This window comes from Chaetodon trifascialis, chromosome 4 (assembly GCF_039877785.1).
Source record: "Chaetodon trifascialis isolate fChaTrf1 chromosome 4, fChaTrf1.hap1, whole genome shotgun sequence".
In the NCBI taxonomy this organism is placed as follows: domain Eukaryota; kingdom Metazoa; phylum Chordata; class Actinopteri; order Chaetodontiformes; family Chaetodontidae; genus Chaetodon; species Chaetodon trifascialis.
In genome coordinates this window covers 16,999,476-17,015,258 of record NC_092059.1, presented here as the reverse complement: position 1 = coordinate 17,015,258, position 15,783 = coordinate 16,999,476, and the positions used below count along the sequence as shown (strand labels likewise).

The window sequence follows — 15,783 nt, the reverse complement described above, 5'->3', positions numbered from 1 at the left end:
TCTCCCCTTCAAATTCTAACTTTTTCAAGTACACAGTGCCGTTATGTAGGGCAGAATTAGTGATTGATACTAATTTGTCGGCTGAGTTTATATCCTGTGATGCTGCTTCTAAAATTTGCTTTACATTCGAATGGACCTGTAACAGAAGACTCTTAAGCTGTTTATGAGAAGTGTTTTGTTGACATCTTGAATGGCAAGAAGGCAGCCCAATGGCAATCTGACACTCCCACATTTTCCTTATTGGATCTTTTTGATGGTGCTACAAATGTCAAAATTGCGTCCCGGTAATACAATAACTTTTCATAAGAACAGGACAATCCTTTACTGATTTGCTCACCTTTTTTTCCCTTCTCTCTGCAGGTATGCCATCCCACCAGAGCACGGCAAGAGGCTGGAGAGGCTGGCACAAGGTGAGGCTCTGATAATGCTTTCAATTAGAATCCATTGGTTTTTGCCTATATCACCTTTCCACACTGTGTTTTGACTGTCACAGTAAGTGAAGGAGAAAGTGTTTCACACTGTTCAACACACCCCATGAACTCATACACATGCTACACACTTAGCACACATTCAAAGCACACTGTCTTGTTCCCCCTTTCACAGGAGAATAGAAAATAAAGTAGCACATCTTTGTGCACCATGCCTCATTCCTCTTGAGCACAGCATGTATAACAGCATTAGGAACCCTTTGCCATTCACAATAAACAACCTTTCTGCAGTTTCTTGTCTGGGAAACACAGTGGTCCTCACAACGAACAGTGTGTCACGCACTGTGGGCCACACATTGAAAATTCCTTTGCAAGTACTCAGTGGGTGAGAAACTTTGATATCCCACTTTCTCACCACATACAACAACATAGATTTCTTTGTCACCTGGCTGTGCTTAAATGGAGCTTGAGAAGCAGAAGCAGCTTGAAGCACTTAGTGTGTGCAGTCAGTTGTACCAAAAAGATCAGGAGAGGCTGGTTGAACTGATGCCAGCAGCATCAACTGTGCATTCTGCAGAATGAGTTGGAGGAAACTTTCAAAGCCCGACAATGAAGTCAAATGAGTCCGGACTGCGCGTTGATGTTCATTGTGTCGCAGAGCAAGCGTCGGCTGTCGCTGTTTGCATTGCAGATTTGAAATCAATTCCATTAGAAGCAGTTTAAATGAGCGTCAGACTGCTTCTCTAATTTCCTTCAACATTACATGCTTTGCTGAATGTTAGAACGAGAGTTGGTTCTGACACGAGGGTTTTGTCTCAAGTTCTGCAAATCTTGTGGGACTCAGATAAATAAGGCCTGAAGTGAAATAGCCTTCAACCACTCTGCCCTTTGTGATTCTTCAACCATCTGACCTCTGATACAAGAGTTCTCCTTGCATCTCTCCCTCGTATTTCCACCACTCATGTTCTTCTCCTCCTCTTCCTCCTCCTCCTCCGATCCACTCTGTTGATCAATGAGGATTAGCTTGTGCATTGCATGTAGCTCAGAGTGAGGTATAAGATGTGGGGATGATGATGGACAGATGCCCAATCCCATACTACATTATGTAGACACGCCGTTTGTCCTTGTTGTTGTGAAGAGCTGAGAACAAATCGATAAGCACTTACTATCATTCTTTTGATCCAGAGTGGCTAGAATATGTAACGCCCCAATATGTGATAGACAAGCAATCTCTTATAAAAGCACCCCAGGACCACCCAGGTGATATTAAACACACAATTCACAGTATTATTGATGTTAAAACAGGCTGTTAGGGTGGTCAGATAATTAGCTGTATCACATCTAAGAGTATGGCTTATATAAATGGAAATCACAGGTGTAACAATGGCTCCACTTCAGGTTTGTTTTCCAGGAAGTCATAGCAGACTTACTGGAACTGGTCCACCTGAATTGCATGCAGCCTCTATTCATGTTGTTAGTCACACCTGTTACGCTGAATTCTGATCATCAACAGTGAGGGATCCTCATTTCCTTTCACTGCAGCCCTCCAATCAGTGCTGATTCCCACTCACATGTAAGCTAAATACTTGGTGAAAGACCTCTAAAAATCAGTTCACGCATTAAAAAGAACCACTGATTTGGATAAAATAGATCAATTCCACAACAGGCATTAATAATAGCTGCGCTCTATTTAGCTGTTTCAGTGTTTAGGTGGACTTACTGTTCCATCTAAATGGGATCCAGTCACATTTAGTGTTATTATTTCCAGCCTATTTTATTGGCCACTTAAGTCACAGAAGGCAGAAAGGTCTTTGCTGATGAAGAATCCTTGTTGACTGGTTCAAATATTTCCTATTATTATTTTAAACTTATCGACCGAACAGTTCTCAATGTGGACCTCCAGTAATCATAACAAGTAGTTTGAGTCAGTGAAGCTAACGTTTCCTCTGTAGCTGAAGTGCAAATTTAAGTTTTATTTAATTCATATCATGTTTTCTGTTAAAATAATTCAGATTTTCAAGGAGATTGATGAAAACTAAACCCAGATTTGATAAAGGACTCCAAAGGGTTCTGATTTGCACTGGATTTTAAAATACACACTGTAGACATTTTTTTTATCACTCTCTATCACTATCACTGTTGGCATTGGGCTTTTATTCACAGTCAGATTGCAGCCTCCCTCTCTACTCCTATTTAAGCAGCTGGCAGTGGGAGGAAAGCAGTGCCAACGTTATTTAACAAGCATCCGCTGACCTATCAAAGCCATCGTCAGCACAGGTAGCCAACTGTTTACGAGGTCCTAAAAAGACAGTTATGAGCGCAATAGGAATGCCTAATGGGGCCGGGACGATGGTCTTGTTACGTGAAAACTCCTCTCCAAACATTTGACAGAGCGACAGCCGTTGTTCTTATCGCTCCTCATCTCTGCATTATTTTAGTCATGGCTTCAGACTTATTGGGTGGGGGGACTGGGAGAAGAGGGTGCAGGGTTGGAGGCAGGAACTTAATTTTCAAACTCAAAAGGACAGAATGAAGCCTTTAAGTTAATATTACCCCGCGGAGAGCTCAGAGAGCCAGCTGCATTTTAATGGGGATTAATACCCGGGCTCTGACGGCACATTATTCACCTTTATCAGCTCCAACAAGCAGGCAGGCGATGAGAGAATAGAGGCCCCCTCTCCCCTCTCTTGCTTTGTAGGGTGGAACAGAGGCTGAAACAATGCAGTGAAAATGAAGGATGAAATGGGTGCCGATTATACTGTCAGTCACATTAAAGTTTAACTGGGTGGAGGCTTGGACGGACCCCCCTTTGAGGCACTGGTGGCTACAGACAGTAAAGAGTCAGAGAGTGAGTGATGGAGGAGAAATTCTTGCTTTTGATTATGCTGTCTGAGTCTCCCTGTCTTCAAGAGCAAAAGCGAGCCTTTGTTTTAGAGGGAGAGTTGGGGCTTTGAAAACCCAAAATGTCAGAGGGCTATATTTTGATCTCAAAGCAGTGTGTGTTTTTAAGAAAGCGGGGCAGTTATTTTGCAACACAAAAGGTAACGGCGCAAAGTTTGAGCAGCTTATGCAAGTGTGCCTTTGCCTGCATTTTTGTTGTGTAATTCCAATTCCAGAAAAGATCTGACGTTGTATAAAGCACAATTCAAACAGAGTGGGCTCATTTGCTACATTTTGGACACATGCTCAGCTGAAAACAGTACAAAGACAATATATTTAATGTTTAACCTCATCAGCTTTAATGCACGTTCCAAACACGTTGACAGAACAACTAAAGACTGGGAAAGTTGTGGAATACTCCAGAAACACCTGTTTGGAACATTCCACAGGTAAACAGGTTCATTGGTAACAGGTGACAGTATCGTGATTGGGTATGATGGTGATGGTTAAGACAGTTAGTCGCATGTCTTCCAGGCTTGTTTGTGCTGCTGCTTCTTAAAATTAACAGAGCAATGTTTATACGTACGCGTTTCTGCCATTGCAAAGTAGATCTTCTTCAGGCAAAGGTTTTCTTTTTGGTCGTGCTGAATGGGATAAAGATTTTTGTAAGCAACCACCCCCAGTTTTGTGCTGTAGGCTTTCTTTGTGACGTACAGTAATACAATTCACCAGATACCCCCTGAAATGCCACCTGGAGGCACACAAACAATGCATTTACATGCACCGCGGTAATGTGATTATTCCACACTTTAGGCAGTAAATTAATTCACACCAATGTCAGTGGGAAACCGGATTTCCTTTTCGAGGTTGTGGGATTAACAGTAATATCGTAGACACAGCTACAGCTCTGTTGGAGAAATCAGTATAATTAGCAATGCTTATCTTGCATTCTTTAAATACTCACCTGCCAACTAATCCCCCCTCCAAAACTTAAAAAAAAAAAGAAAAAAACCCTCACGAAGCAGCCTCCCATCATTAAACAGTTTTCTTACAGAATCATTACACATCAAAATACATTTAGAGATATTCCAACACATATATGAAAATAACCACATGTATAGTAAAACAGTATCAAGTCATGCATTGCTACATGATGTGCCGCCACGCCTTGCCTGTCTTGGACTTTGACAGAGTATGATGGAAAGCTTTTTTTCAGGACAGGTGTACCACACACGCTGTGTGTTGTCGTAAAGCCTCAGTGTTTGTATTTCTCATTATTTCTATCACACAATGTGACTTTCTCTGAAGTGTCAGTGAAATAACTTGAATATCCCGCGTTCCCTGCTCCCCCTCCTCCAGGCTTCTTCCCTGGCAGCTCCCAAGGCTGTGATGCCTTTCTTCGCCACAAGATGACGCTGATATCTCCATCCATCCTGAAGAAATACGGCATTCCCTTTGACAGGGTGAGTGGGAACTGGACATTTTATGGGTCACCATGAGACAGTGTTCACACAAAGTCTTAGAGTTTGAAAAATGCTTCATTTGAACTGTTTTCATGGTTTGAAAAATGTGTTGAAAAATGCTTGATGATACAGTTGTCATAATTTGTTTGTCTAAATTAGCAATCATTAAGTAATCATGATCAAAATATACAGTCAAATTTCATATGAACAGCTGGTAAAAAGAATAATGTGGCAATATACATTGATTGCTGTGGATATAAAGAAGTTCTGAATCTTTATTTTTTCGCAAAATAATTTATTCTAACAATTTAGTTGTGGTGATAAAGGCTTAGAGAGTCAGGAAATATTGGGTTTAGGCACCTTGAAAGTGCTTGAACAACATTAGCTTGCAAGTTTTCTGTAGAAAATCATTCATAGTGCACAGGCCACAGGATGATTTTTACATATGACAGATGAGTGCACCCCAGGTGATTCTAATAGCCTCTAACATGCATTTATACGTCCACAATAAGATCTATACACATGCATCCTCAGGTGCCATGGCGCAAACACATTGATATTAGACTAATAGAAGAGCTTAAAATATATAATGTTTGGAAGAGGAATGCAGGTTTTGTATTCCAGTACTTACTGCCTGGCCTCCTCTGACATTTGTGGGTCTTGTGTAAACGGCAGAAGATGTGGGCTTATTTTGAATGACGAATGACGACGCAAGGGAGGTTAGTGACTCAGCTTTGATGCGAACATCCCAACTGCTACAAGCTGTGGTAATGATACACTGAGAGTAATGATCTTCTCTTGTGTCTGTCATAGGAAATTAATTGGCTTTTTGTTCTATTCAGTAGGTAATCTAAATCTTCACCGTGCAAAGATTAATGGAAGATTGAAGAAAAAAAAAAAAAAAAACTAGCGCAGAGCAGACATGCTCTCTTCATTTCCCCCTCAGGATGTCATTATCACAGCGAGCGAACATGTTACTTGTTACACACCTACAGTACCTCTCTCGATTCATGTGTAAAAATAAAACCGTCTTCTTGCGTTCTTGCAAGAGCAAAAAAGGGACGTTTGATATCTGAACCACTGCCTTTAGTTGAGGAAGTTTATCTCCTTCTCTCAGCCCTCTACCCCTGTTTCTCCCCTCATGCCTGTCACCTTGTCTGGCTTGATGTGTCTCTTGATTGCCTGGATCCAGGCTTTTCAAAGACGTCAAGATCCACTGCCAGACATATAGGGCTTAAGTTTTGGGGGCAACACATTAAAAAAGAATGCGCTTAACTTGTCCTCACATTTTTAAACAATCTCAGAATAACACTGAGCTCATGGGAAGATGCTCAGCGCTCGGAGCAGCAGTCGTGTTAGGCTGAATTAATTTTGCTGGCAAGTCTCAAAAGTTAAGAGAAAAGTTGTTGCTGAGGAGTTGAACTCTTAAAACCTCAATGGCAAGTGTTATGGATGTGAGACTCATGAGTAATAATGGCAATATATATTTCGAATTAAGATCAGGTGATATTTTAAGGGTCAGAAAATTGTGAGTATTGCACACAGTCAAAAGAAAGTATTTTAATTACAATTTCTTTGAAGTGATTTGTGTAGAAATCAAATGAATAAATGTAAAAGCTCTGACAAAGTGTTCTGTGTACAAGGTTGTCATATTAAAGAATGCCTTTCCAAAATAAAATGAAATGTCTGATGAAGGATGTCAAGAAATGACCATATTTACAATGTCTGCAGAAAAGCTTAAGAAACAAGTGTTGATCCCCAAACTAATTAAGAAAATGTTTAATAGTGTCCTTGCTCAGAGACCTAATTTATTTTTATTTAACCAGCTAGTTTATGAGATGCATAGTAGGCTTTTTTTCTGCATCTTAAGCTGAATTTAATGGAGATTCAGTTGGAATCAGGTCCACAGAATACAAAAATTTAAAGCTGAATTCAAAAAGCTAACATACATCACATGTTGTATTCCTAAATTTGTCAATTTGTGTTTTTTGCTCTCTGTGAACAGATAACTCAGAATGAAGGGGAGTTTATGATCACTTTTCCTTACGGCTACCATGCTGGCTTCAACCATGGCTTCAACTGCGCAGAGTCCACAAACTTTGCCACCCTGCGCTGGGTGGACTATGGCAAGATGGCTACCCAGGTAAGATGAGACTGTCTTACAATATTCAGTCCTGCAGCAATGAGATGAAGTCCCTGTAACAGCTAAATTCCATGTGGTGAAATCATTTAACAAAATGACATTTAACAGAAACACTGTTGTGTGGCTGGAAACTGTAATCTTTTGGCATCAGTGGCGTGAATCTGTTAAAACCAAGGTATGAAATTCCGAGGTGAAAGAAAGCATATCTTGCATATGGTATGAGACACACATCTAACACTCCACGAAGACGATTGATCCAATGTGTGATTCAGCAGCAACTTCGTAACCTTCCTGCTCTGGCTGTTTGGTTCTCTGAAGGTATGAAGTAATAGATCACACTGAAATATAAAAGCAGCGTCTGGTTCTCTGCTGCACACCATCTGTTACCGACACTAACCGCACACTCGCATCCTTCCGTTGACGCACACTGCGGTGTTGCCTGTGGGCTGCTGAGCGTGAAATTGACGGGGCATGGGTTGGTTGTGGACGGGAGCCCAACTACAATGTCCTCTGGAAGAACCTCCCCCCTTGTCTCTTTTCTATACATTCCACTTCATTTTCCTCTTCAGTTCCCTCTCTCTTCCCTTGCGTGCAGTCTTCACATGTACATGTGTGCGCGTGTCTTTTCTACTTGGCTGCATGTCAGATTTATGAGGTGCCAGTTTGCAGAAGTACATCTCCCTCCCGTCTTCCTCGTTCTCATTTTCGGTCTTCCTCCTTTACCCGTGTGGCTGCTTGTAATTTAGGAACCAGTAGTCCAGGCTCCAGCAGCTTTCCCTCAAACCAGCCCAGTGCTCACGAGAGCGTCTCCACTGCTCTTGTCTCAGTCTGATAAAGAAGAGTGGTCCACTCTGTGCTGCTAATCCGAGTCTACAAACCGACAGCACAGCGGCGCCCTCAGTCAGAGCAATGTGAAAGAGGACAGCTCGGCTGATGAGACAAGCTCTCGTCGCCAGTCCATCTCTTTCCCCCTCCTTTGTCTTTCACGCAGATATTTCCCTTCTTTTGCCGCGGTGTGTGGTTGCATGCTGACCTGCTTAAATGCGTTCCCAACAGCAGTTGTACTGTATGTCCTCAAGCAAATCCCAGAACCCATTCACGCTCAAAGCCCCTTCACTGGAAATGGTAACGAAAACACAACAATTTGTATTTTCAAGTGATTACACACATATGAAAACGTACTTGTGAATATTAAATTAAATTTCTGCCAGTCGAGCCCCTTAAATAGATGTTTTACTAACTGAAAGGAGTTTTGGCATTTTCAAGTCAGCTTGAACTTTTAATGATTGCATAGTGACGTAGTTTGGCTTTCAGTACAGTCTTAAAAATATTGTGCTGCATTTTCAGTGAGAAATTGGGCTGTGAGGTTATATCCACTCCATTTCTATTTTATTTAATTAATATCTTTTATACGTAAACGGTTATAGTTTTGTAAAATGCCTCTTGCTTGGAAGCAATGAAGTCTCTCATTCTCTCGTGGTCTTTAACTTAACTCCCCCCATCTTTCTTTCCTTTGGCTCAAGCAGTCATCTGTTAACTCGTTTGGCTGTCTCCCACCTCCTCTCCCGCCCTCCCCCTGCCGAGCTTTATTCTGTCAGCTCCGAACAGGATGGTGAGCGATGGGACCCGGGATCGAATTTGTCACTGTTTGGGGACTGCCAGCACATGACAGAGAGGAGAAAAGAGTGAACTTGGGCGTGCTTCATGTCTCAGTCTTCTTAAGTACAAGCTCCCCAACTGCTGACCCATCTGTCTGACTTCCTGAGCGAACACACACCTGCAGTCGAAGCAGGCCTACTGTCAGCACTCCTTCCGTGCTGTGTGTGCATGTAATTCGACTTCTATTATTTCAGACATTGCAGTATTAATTAACCTTCACCTCAACTTTTCTGACTATGCATTAGGTGCCTTAGCTTTCTTTTTTGTAATCCAGGGGTTCAACATCTCACTCACATTACTTCAGGCAGGTTGATTCTAATTGACGATTGTATGGGTCATCTTAAAAAGACATAATTACAGCCTCTGTCCACATAACATCACCTTCCCAATAGATGCCAGGGACATCTAGTGCTTAGAAAAAAGTCTGTTCAGCGATTTAACTAGTGCCATTACACTAATGGTTACGTGCTGTACATGCAATTTTTTTGCAAATTTGGTTGAAATCAGCTCAGCAATGAGCCTGCTGCAGCGCCGAAGTTGGCAAAAAGGATCTCGCAGACTATTCCTGAATATTTTTATTTCTGCAGCACCATTATGCTGCTGAATATGAACAGTTTCTGTGTTCTGGGTCTGTAGTATTCTCAATGAAAGCCTCTCTCCATTCGTTAGGTGCTCAGTCACACTTCGCCGCTGTTCCCGCAGGCCTCCACGGTGATTTCTCTGTCTGGGAGTGGAGCAGAAATCATCCTCCCAGTTCCCAGACTTAATCACATCACTTTTTCATCTTGAGAGTGAATCGGAGAGGGCTCAGTCTGTGTTTTTGATGTTTGTTTGCATCTTGTCTTGTTGGACCCAGTCACGCTGTGATTGGACATACTGAATTTTTTTAGACTTTGTGTATATGCGACCTATGTCTATGATAACAAATACACAAAATGCACTCTTTTAGCCGTGTGGTAGGTGCACTGCATTATTAAACAGATAAAAGAGTATGATTGTTCTTGGAGAGCCCAAGCCAAGTAATGTCCACACTCACAAAAACAGCATTATTTGAAGCACAAATCTAGCAGCGGAAAATAATTCCCAGAGTTTGTTCGTTGAGTTTACAAGGTCAGTTTACGAACATGTATGTGCATATATTTACCACCAGTGCATCACAGATCAGACTTAAAGCAATTGAAATGTGTTACTTCTGATGAACCTGCTTTCATTTATTAAAGCAGCACACACACACACACACACACACACACACACACACACACGACATGTCCAGAGCTTTCACCGTGTCCTGATGATGGTGAAAGCTGCTAGTCCAGAAGGGTTTCTAATTCATTTACGTCTTATGTAGTAGCCTGCGGTAGACTGATGATCTGAAGAATGGATGTTATAGCTATGTTGTCATGTAGGACAGTCTTGAGTTGTGAGAAGAGCAGACCAGAGACTTGTGGCCTAACAGTAGGAGTAGTGGAAACAGTTTCGTCTCAGCTGAAATATTGCTGACATTTACCACCAAAAACTTTGTGCAGTTAGCTAGCCAGATACAATACAGTGCTGTTTATACTGTTTGTTAGGCTCACAGTCAGGTCGACAGGTGTGAAAGCCATACACCGCTGAGTACTTGATATTTCTGCATCACTTACTTTTTCTTTTTTTTTTAATCTACCCCTTTCTTTTCAGCATATTAAGCAGCTGTTGTTGAATGGGGGTGTATTTTAGAAGATAAAGAAGGTAAATAAGTGGGAGGGTGAGAAAAATGAGAGCAATTTAGTCATTAGTTAAACTTGGTCAGCATTTTTTCTCCAGCATGCATCTCAGTGAAAAACTTCAGAAATGTTTGTGAAACTGACACAAGAAAGTAAAACTTCAGGCAAGTTTTCGCCTCATATAGACACAGTAGGTTTTAACAGCATGATGATATACAGCCCAGCTGCGTTATATATTCTGCAATTCTCATCTTAACACATTTTGATAGGTTGTTTGCAGTCATGTGACATTAATTTCAGACCGAGGGCCGGAAGTGAAAACTGCAATGGACAAGATGAAGGAAAGTTTTTACTGTGCTAGTGTAGATGACATTATGAGAGAAAGGACTCACAGAAAATCTGAACGTCGGTACCAAAGTCCCCTGGGATGACTGTCTGCGGACCTTATTTTCCTGTGGATTAACCAAACAACAAATGTTCAGCACCGCCGTGCTGAATGTTGACGTCAGTCCTCGTCAGCGACTGTGATCGAAGCAAGCATAAAGAATTTTGTATAATCAAAATTTTCCGGTCACACAGGTCAGGCTAAAACCCTGTTTTGCTATTAGTACTTGGCACATCCGCAGAGTCCAGTGATCCATAGAGAGTCCCCAGGCTCTGGGTTTTCTGTGGCTCCAACAATTTAGCTTCATTAGGAGCCCAAGTATACTTCAGGGCTCATTGACTGCCTGCCTCAGGGTGAGTTTTTGTTTTCCCAGATCTTGTGCATCTCCAAATTTGTTTCCCTCCTCCAATTAAGGTTTTTTATATGATAATTAAGTGTAACTGGCCCCGGCCCTTGAGGATGGCAACAATCTCCATAACCTCTTAATAGTTGGACTGTTGGAACAATATTTATCTTGTTTTCTTTTGTGCGCCGTGTTGCTGTTTTTACAAAAGGTTTCATGATGATAACAGTCAGCTATACCCATACTCACTTGCCCCCACACATCCCCCCTGCTCCCCCATTGCCTCACACTTTACGCTCCACCACCACCACCATATTTTAATGTTTCTGTCTATCAAGTGGTGTCTCGATGAGATGTAGGTTGGATATTGTTTTGCTGGGCAGGGTGAGTTGCTGTGTTTCTAGTAATTGAACATAAGAACATACGGCTTGCAGTACAACTCAGGAAATAATAGCGGCAGAATGTCATACAGCAAGCAAGGCACAGAAGAAAATATTTCCACCCTCCTCCTCTGCTTGTTTCATCTCCCTCCTTTTGCGTCCTTCATTCCCAAACTTCTTTCTGTTGTACTTGCCATTCTCTCTCCGATTGAGTGCTGTGGTTTCATTTTACTGCTCCGTCCCTCTCCCTCCCTTCTCCAGTCAGCAGAATGATTCATGGACTTGCAGTGTCATTACAGTGTGACAGTTTGTGGAATCATCTTGAGGTGTGAGTGTTGATACGATGCAGATATCACTCTCATTTACCCCTGGACTATCTGCACAAGTCTTATTACTTGTCATATTTTACTCACCTTATTTCGCAAAATTTACAGCCTCATGGGACACCAATTATTGCCCACTACCCTGTATACTCATGGCCTGTCTGATGTGTGGGTTATGTTTTTCCAAATGAGCCCAGATAACTCACAGAAATGAAGATTAGAATGACGCATCATCCAAACCTTTTCAGCTCAGTTAGTGTCCCACTTAGGTTGCCCTCATAAGTGTTTTGCTTTAAAAGTGACCAAACGCAGCACTTTAAACCACTTGCATGCTGCTGTTTCCATGGTAAACTGTAGCAAAACATGTAAAGACTGCAATCATCTCCATGTTTTATGAACTAATGGTCTTTTGGTTTTCCTCATTTGAAATCAGAAGCATTCAAAAATCACTCTCATGAATAAAATAGTAAATTAACCAGTAATACACTGACTGCACAGGCATAGCCTTGTTAGTGTCTCTCTCTGCAAACTGCGGATCTGTTTAGTAACATTATGCCAGGCGTACAAGTAATGTTATATACACACATGAATTAATAATATACTCATAAGGTCTTACAAGTTCTTAAAATGAACACATATAATTGAAGTTTAAGAACAGTCTCTCTGCTAAGTGTCATTTCTGCTGCTGCTCTCCCCTGCTGTTCTTTATCATCCTCTTCCATGCTGCTTTTTGGGCTTCTTCATCAGTTTGCCACAGACTGTTACCTCCTCTTTTGATCACTCACTGCAGAGTTTGCCGTCCAAAATCTGTGAAGTGTAACTAAACGTGTCATCTGTAGCACCAGCTCCATATGTAGACAAACAGCAGTGTTCTGCCACTGTGGAGGATTAGCCTTGTTTGTTTACTGTGGAACCTAGAGTTTGCGTCATGTCCTATCTGCAGCTGTTCTCTAACATACAGTCATGTCTTCCTTCTCTGCGTGTTTTTCTCTAGTGTACCTGTCGTAAGGACATGGTGAAGATCTCCATGGATGTGTTTGTGCGCTGCCTGCAGCCAGATCGCTACGAGCTGTGGAAGCAGGGCAAGGACAGCGCGGTGTTGGACCATCTTAAGGCCACTGAGCTGAACAGCCCTGAACTAGAGCGCTGGAGGGAGCATCGTGTAACCCAAAGAGCAAACCTCCTGCGAAGGTGAGAGGTCAAACTCAGCAAGCATTATTATGCGTCTTGGGTGACCCAGTCACAAGTGGAATGTTCTATGTGTGCGAGTTCACGCCAGTCACCGCCTGTGATTGGATCTCATTTCCCAGCGCTATATGCTAATAAACATGTACAGCTCATTTGCAAACACCACATGCGCTGTTGTTTTTAATTGGCAGCTCAACATTAGAAACCAACATGGTGGGACAAACAAACACAACAGAAAGAAACTGCTGAAAAAGCTGAGTTTACTAGACGACCCAAATAATCAAGAATTTGTCATAGACAGCGTCTCACAAAGTTTCTATTGACTTAACAACTCACAAAATTGCACAGTTTTCTAAGGAATTCTGGAGACTTTGTCCACAGGTGAAAAAGAAGTGGCCTGTATTGTTTACTGTTAACTGAATTTGTAAAATTTAACATGTTAACTGTCAGTAAAATGTTGTGTTCTGTGTATAAAGTAGGTAAGACTGACACAGATCACAGCCAGCAGACCGGTACAGTGATGCCACAATAAACTGATATGATGTTTTTACACAGATAAAAAGAACTTAATGTATTGCATTTAATGCCGAATTTACAAGAAGGCATGAATCACTAAGACTTTGTCATTGGCGTATCGCAAAGTTCATTACGTTCTTCCTCACTCAACAACTATCACAATTGCTTGATTGTTTTTTATTAAAGGAGTCTGGGGATAATCCTTTTTCTATTTCATTGGTGAAATCAGTTGAAACAGATCAGTGTGTTCACAAACATCTGCTGCTTATCTTGGCTGCTGAGAGAGCCCAAACATTACAGCGAACCAAATGGAAATCAGACAGCATGTTTCGTGTGTACTGACACAGAGGACATCAGTTGAGCAGGCGGTCCTTCAATGTGTCCCAGGTGTGTATTGGGCCCAGACCACCTCCAAATGTGGTCTGAAAGGATCGTATCACATTGCGTCCTGGGTGCGTTCACACCTGTGCTCAGAGCTGTTCACTCGTGATCGGATCACCCAAGACACATATTAATGCCATGTAAATAGAGCCAGAGACCCCTCCCCCGTGTGACTGTTTCAAACTATCCAATTTGCATATCAACTGCATGACAACTGTTGCCAGGTGAAGACTGCAAGCATGTAAGGACAGGGGAGAAGAGGGCGAGCAAGGAGGAGAAGCACAGATGGTAGAAGAGAGCGTTATGAGAAACAGCTCTCTGGAGGGACTGGAGACCAGGTGTCCTGTTGCCTGTGTTCTCGGAGCTGTACTGTGAAGCAGGTTCAACAGAGCCGGCCTTTCTTTGCGTGAGCTGGCTCGACACCTCAAACCCCAATCAGAAAAAAGCAGCACTGTTACTACAAATAAGGCAAGAAAGGAACGCTGACCACTCAGTGTGCTTGTTATACCTCCTCTTTATCTCTAATGTGACAACTGCACATTGTAGACCGCTTAATTAAAGTTAATACATTTAAACATTATACTCAGGAATTGCATTTAGGTCTGACATTGTCCCCTAAAGAAAGATAGGTGGAAATCATGTGGCCAAATCAAAGTGAAATATCACCTGAGTGATGATATCTCAGTGAGATATCGAGTGTAAGCTGCTGCAGAGTAACAGCTTCTCTTCAGTGTCTTGTGTGTCTTCCCCAGACATACGCGGAAGCTCTTGTTTGCAAGCAGTAAATAATCCTGGATATGTTTTTTATACCTATTATATGAATTTATTTACTGTTTCTTTTTGGCCATCCTCAGGGCCATGCAGAAGATGAAGCAGGTCCGTCGTTTAAAGCTCGGGGAAGTGAAGGTGCTGGCGGAGGAAGGCATTGAGCTGAATGCTGCTGAATACCAGCGTCAGGTGGAGGAGCGCGAGGCCCAGCGGAAGCAGGAGAGGGAGGAGCGTCTGGCCAGAGAGGCCATGATGACCCTAGAGGCCATGGAGCGTGAGGAGCAGGAGGCCGCCAAGGCCGCTGCCAAAGCAGCAGAGACTGCAGCTGTAAAGGGTGAGTGTGATATGAGCTGTAACGGATTGCAGTCTGTTTTTTGTGTGTGTTGTAATGGGAGTTGTTTAAAATGCTCATGTGCTTATAAGCTGCAAGAAAATATGCACCCATACCATGAAACCAGAGTCTAACTTCCTCATTCTGAGTGTGTCTGTGAAAATACATTTGGATACATTTGCATGCAGTATTAGCATAATTCTGCATCAGCCTGTTTGAGCTCTCTTAACCCATGAAGTTGCTAAAGCAGGAGAGGGTAAGAGCAGGGATGAGTACGACTCACCCTCCCCGACTTCTGTCAAAAACTGAATGAACTATATGCGAAGAATATAAACTTGTTTTTAAACCTGTTTGTTGCTGGTTTTCCTAATTAGCTTCCACTAAAACAGAGACCACAGTGACCAGGTGTCAATTGAATATCATACTTGAAGATGAGAGATTAAGATGGATGGAAAAATCCTGCCCAGGGCGGGCCTGTAAGTAACATGTTAGAGGTTATGAAACAGCATAACAGCTGTAAATAATCAACAATCAGTGATTAAGGTGCACACTGGATCCAGTGATGGGTGCCAAGTCAATGGATTCTATTCATTTTCAATGGAGCGTAGGAGATTCAGCCGTGGGGTGCATCATGGACACGGCACAGCGAGTTAACGAACCAACTGCTGTATCAGAATTTGCATAATCTTGACTCGTCTGCGACTTCATAGAAATGAGTGCGTTCAGGGTGACACATCTGTCAAACAAGGCAGTGCTGATAAAATCTGAATCAAGATTCTGTCACTGCCTGTGTCTCACCACAAATGTTTTCAGAAACGTTTAGTGTTGTGTTTAGCTGTAATCACATGAGAAGGTTTGTGAACGCCATGTGGAAAACAGACAAGTCAAAAGT

General features: G+C 42.2%; 1 protein-coding gene across 1 annotated transcript in view; it reads left to right on the top strand.

Moving 5' to 3' along the window:
* Window positions 1–15,783, top strand: part of kdm4b (lysine (K)-specific demethylase 4B) — a 46,586-nt gene that overhangs the window by 15,556 nt on the left and 15,247 nt on the right. Inside the window, exons 6-10 of the mRNA XM_070960644.1 lie at window positions 361–410; window positions 4,668–4,771; window positions 6,777–6,914; window positions 12,702–12,898; window positions 14,647–14,894. Of these exons, the coding sequence (XP_070816745.1) occupies window positions 361–410; window positions 4,668–4,771; window positions 6,777–6,914; window positions 12,702–12,898; window positions 14,647–14,894 (737 nt within the window). The remainder of the gene's footprint in view (window positions 1–360; window positions 411–4,667; window positions 4,772–6,776; window positions 6,915–12,701; window positions 12,899–14,646; window positions 14,895–15,783) is intronic.